The following is a 5,131-nucleotide window of genomic DNA, read 5'->3' as shown; positions in this document are numbered from 1 at the left end:
AAAAAAAAAAAAAAAAAAGTGTACTCAATCAAAATATGCAGCTTAAGTGTATTATTTCCATTACATCAAAATATACAAAATTTCTGAAAAAAATTCACAAAATACACAAATATTCTGAAAAAAATTCATTGCAGTGTATATCTCTGGATGATGAGACTGGGAGTAATTTCTTTTCTTTTTGTGGTTTTTTTTTAAACTTTTTTTAGAGATAGGATCTTGCTATGTCCCCAGGCTGGAGTACAGTGATGCAGTCTTGACTCACTGCAGTCTAAATGTTCTGGGCTCAAGTGATCCTCCCACCTCAGCCTCCAGAGTAGCTGGGACGACTGGTGCATGCCACTATGCCCAGGTGATGTTTATATTTTTTGTACAGATGGTGTCTCACTATGCTGCCCAAACTGGTTTCTTTTACTCTTCTATTATAAGGAAATATATTAGTTTTGTTATAGGAGTTGAGGCTGGGAGGTGATAAACTTTTTGAAAAGTCAACTTTCTCCTGAATGAATAAACAATTGTTTATGTATTAATTACTACATTAATGACTGCTTCCATATTCCAGTTGAAAACCAGAGATTGGCTATGACAGAATCTCCTGTAGAAGTTTTTTGTTTGTTTTTGAGACTGGGTCTCACTCTGTTGCAGTGCTCTGATCATGGTTTACTGCAGCCTTGACCACCTGAGCTCAAGCAGTTTCTCCTGCCTCAGCCTCCCAAGTAGCTGGACTACAGGAGTGCACCACCATGCCTAGCTAATTTCTGATTTTTTTGTAGAGAAGAGGTCTCACTCTGTTGCCCAGTCTGGTCTGAAACTCCTTACCCTATAAATAAAGTCAATAGGGCTGATTAGGACTTTGACTATATTTTAAGGTTCCTAGATGATTCTTTTGCAGCCAGAGTTGAAAACCATTATATATTATACACCTTATACATCAAGGTTATGGATATGTATTGTCTGTTCATGTACTCTGACCCAGGAATTCCATTCCCAAATGTTTACTCAAGAGAAACTTGTAAGTATGCACGAAGAGACATGTACAGGAGTGTTCGGATGTACTGTTTGTAACAGCAAGTCTAGAAACAACCGAAATGTCCATTGATTATAGAATGCATATTTTGTGTATTCAGTAGTGAAATATCACATAGTAGTAAAAAAAAAAATTAGCTATATATACATGCATGACCTTAGAAATGTAACGGTGTTATTTGTAAAAAGCATTTCCCAGAAGACTAAAATGTTATAATACCATTATATTCAGAAGGAAAAGGAAAAAATGTGTTGTTCAGGCATGTGTAAATGTGTTAGGGCTAGGCGTAGTGGCTCACTCTTAAAATCCCAGCATTTTAGGGGGCCAAGGTGAGAGGACCACTTGAGGCCAGGAGTTTGAGATCAGCCTGGGAAACATATTGAGCCCTCGCCTCTACTAAAGTTAAAAAATTAGCCAGGTATGGTGGTGTATGTCTGTAGTCCCAGCTACTCAGGAGGCTAAGGTGGGAGGATTGCTTGAGCCTAGAAGGTCAAGGCTACAGTGAGTTATGATTGCACCGCTGCATTCCAACCTGGGTGACAGAGCGATACCCTGTCTCTGTTTTTTACAAACAACAAAAAAAAATGAAAAAATGGCTGGGCTCGGTGGCTCACACCTGTAATCCTACCACTTTGGGAGGCCGAGGTGGGTAGATCAAAGGAGTTCAAGACCAGCCTGACCAACGTGGTGAAACCCTGTCTCCAAAAAAAAAAGAAAAAGAAAAGAAGAAAAAATGTATTAGAATATGGTTTACTGGTTACCTCTTGTAGAGGCTGAGGTAATAGATGGAGAGGAGCACATAGATATATATAATTAATTGATAACTTTTATTTTTTTTGAACTCCAATTATTATTATTATTTATTTATTTGTTTATTTTTTGAGACGAAGTTTCACTCTTGTTGCCCAGGCCGGAGTGCAATGGCACGATCTCAGCTCACTGCAACCTTCGCCTCCCAGGTTCAAGTGTTTCTCCTGCCTCAGCCTCTCAAGTAGCTGGGATTACCGGCGCCCAGCACCATGCCCAGCTAATTTTGTATTTTTTTAGTAAAGGTGGGGTTTCACCATATTGGTCAGGCTGGTCTCAATCTCCTGACCTCAGGTGATCTACCCACCTCGGCCTCCCAAAGTGTGAGATTACAGGCATGAGCCAACACACCTGGCCAGAGCTCCCATTATTTAATGAATTGGTAAATTTTAACTCTGAAAGCTGGGAAATATGTTAACAGGTGCTTATTTTATTAACTTTTATTTTTTATTAACTATATTTTTGTGTATGTATTAAATGATGTATATGTATTAAATATCACATTGTGTATATATTTGATATATATCAAGTGTAATATATTTGATCGGTAAACACTTTTTAGACAAGCATTAATATTTTAATATAACTGCATCTTGGTGGGGTGCAGTGGCTCATGCCTGTAATCCCAACACTTTGGGAGGCTGAGGCAGGTGAATCACCTGAGGTTGGGAGTGTGAGACCAGCCTGACCAACATTGTGAAACCCTATCTTTACTAAAATTACTAAAATTAGCCAGGTATGGTAGCAGGCACCTGTAATCCCAGTTACTCAGGAGGCTGAGGCAGGAGAATCACTTGAACCCAGGAGGCAGAGGTTGTAGTGAGCAAAGATCACGGCATTGTACTCCAGCCTGGGCAATAAGAGCAAAACTCAGTCTCAGAAAAAAAAAAAAACACAGAGCTGCATCTCTATAGCTTGTTAGTGTCACCTAATGAATAGCTAAAGCTAGAGTAATTGGTGGAGTTACTTGTAGTGTGTTACGGGCACCTCTTAGTAACATAGTTCACAGTTATATCTTCATTCTTGTCAGTAAAGTCCTTTTAATTTTATACACAGTCTCTTGTAAACAAATATTATCATAATAGTAGAGATAGGTGAGACCTTTCTTAGATCATTCAGTCCTGGGGTTATAAACTGACTGCCCATGAGTGGAACACCCACAGATGCATTATCCATAGCCATTAGTTAAAAGAAAAAATGTTTAATGCCATTAGTCAAGAGAGAGCCTTTATGGCCCAAACACTAATGGATCTCATTTTGCCAGACTTCATTTCTCTTTAATGTTTACACTCTGCCCAATTGTCAGTTTATCTGCTTGACCCTTGTGAGCATCTAAATTGTAAATAGACACTTTAACTAGTCCAACCTCCCTTGTTTTACAGATAAAGAAACTAGTGAGAGTCCATTGTATGTGAGAAGAGATTGTGGGCATTTTGGTTTTGTTGTCTGCATGATTGTTTAATTCCAGCACATTATTCCTTAATATAAATGTAAGGATCAATTTTATTATTTGTTGGCATTGAAAAAAGTGTCTGTGGCTGTATTTCTTCAAAGTGAAAATGAAATTAATTGAGAAATGTGATTTGATATATTAACTTTTTACATACAAGTTTTCAAGGATAAAGAAAAGGTAGAAACTGAACATTTAGGCCAGGCACAGTGGCTCGTGCCTGTAATCCCAGCACTTTGGAGGCCAAGGCAGGTGGATCATTTGAGGTCAGGAGTTTGAGATCAGCCTGACCAACAGGGTGAAACCCAGTCTCTACTAAAAGTACAAAAAATTAGCCAGGCATGGTGGTACATGCCTGTAGTCCCAGCTACTTGGGAGGCGGAGGCAGGAGAATCACTTGAACCCAGGAGTTAAAGGTTGCAGTAAGCCTAGATCGCACCACTGCACTCCAGGCTGGGCGACAGAATGAGACTGTTTCAAAAAAAAAAAAAAGAAAGAAAGAAACTGAACATTTAGATTAGCCCTAATAGAGAGAAGTTGGTTAAATGTTTTCTTGCTCCCTTAAATATTGTGAAGGTAATGAGTGAATGTCTTGGCTAGGTGTACTGATACACAGCTGTAATCCCAATGCTCTGGAGGCCAAGGCAGGAAGATCACCAGAGCCCAGGAATTAGAGACCCGCCTGAGCAACATAGTGAGACCCCCGTCTCAAAATACTTTTAAAAAAGAAAGCAAAGGTGTGCCTGTCTTGTTTCAATCCTATATTTGGGATGGTTATATAAAAGGCTGGGCGCGGTCGCTCATGCCTATAATCCCAGCACTTTGGGAGGCCGAGGCAGGCGGATCACGAGGTCAGGAATTTGAGACCAGCATGGCCAACGTGGTGAAACTCCATCTCTACTAAAAAACACACACAAAAAAAATTAGCTGGGCATTATGGTACACACCTGTAGTCCTAGCTACTTGGGAGGCTGAGGCAGGAGAATCACTGGAACCAGAATGTGTAGGTTGCAGTGAGCCAAGCTGAGATTATGCCACTGTACTCCAGCCTGGGTGACAGAGTGAGACTTAATCTCAATAAAAAAACAAAAACAAACAAACAAAAAACCACAGTTAAATTAACACTTTGGTGTGTCTTTTTCAGCATAGTGTTAGAGGTGTTGTATCTATGGCTAATAATGGCCCAAACACTAATGGATCTCAATTCTTCATCACCTATGGCAAACAGCCACATTTGGACATGAAATACACCGTATTTGGGAAGTGAGTATTCTGGTTATGGTTTTCTTTTGGCATTTCAATGCAAGTGGTGCATATGCTCGGCTATGATAGTAGCATAACTAATATCGAAAAGAGTGACACTAGGTGTGGTGCCTCACACCTATAATCCCAGCACTTTGGGAAGCCAGGGTGGGTGGATCATCTGAGGTCAAGAGTTCTAGACCAGCCTGGCCAACGTGGTGGAACGCTGTCTCTAGTGAAAATATTTTTTAAAAATTAGCCATGTATGGTGGCACACACCTGTAGTCCCAGCTACTTGGGAATGTGAGGCAGGAGAATTGCTTGAACCTGGGAGGCGGAGGTTGCAGTGAGCCATTGTACTCCAGCCTGGCAACAGAGCAAGACCCCATCTCAAAAAAAGACTGTCTCAAAAAACAAAAAAAAGAAAAGAATGGTGTGAGAGCTAAATGTACCTGGAGTTTAAGTTTACCACTTAGCAACACTGTGAACCTGGGAAAATTGTAATTTCCCTGAGCCTTATTTTCCTTATTTTGTAGAAGAGAGGCCAGTAATTTTTTAAATATTGTTATGAAAATTAACAGAGTTTATCTTTTTTTTTTTTTTTTTTT

At 39.8% G+C, this 5,131-nt stretch overlaps 1 protein-coding gene across 1 annotated transcript in view; it reads left to right on the top strand.

Moving 5' to 3' along the window:
- Positions 1 to 5,131, top strand: part of PPIL3 (peptidylprolyl isomerase like 3) — a 16,518-nt gene that overhangs the window by 4,387 nt on the left and 7,000 nt on the right. The window contains exon 4 of the mRNA XM_017545238.2: positions 4,426 to 4,544. Within this exon, the coding sequence (XP_017400727.2) occupies positions 4,426 to 4,544 (119 nt within the window). The remainder of the gene's footprint in view (positions 1 to 4,425; positions 4,545 to 5,131) is intronic.

This window comes from Cebus imitator, unplaced genomic scaffold (genome assembly GCF_001604975.1).
Source record: "Cebus imitator isolate Cc_AM_T3 unplaced genomic scaffold, Cebus_imitator-1.0 Scaffold178, whole genome shotgun sequence".
In the NCBI taxonomy this organism is placed as follows: Eukaryota; Metazoa; Chordata; class Mammalia; order Primates; family Cebidae; genus Cebus; species Cebus imitator.
The sequence above is the reverse complement of the archived record's forward strand: the minus strand, read 5'-3'. Positions and strand labels throughout refer to the sequence as shown.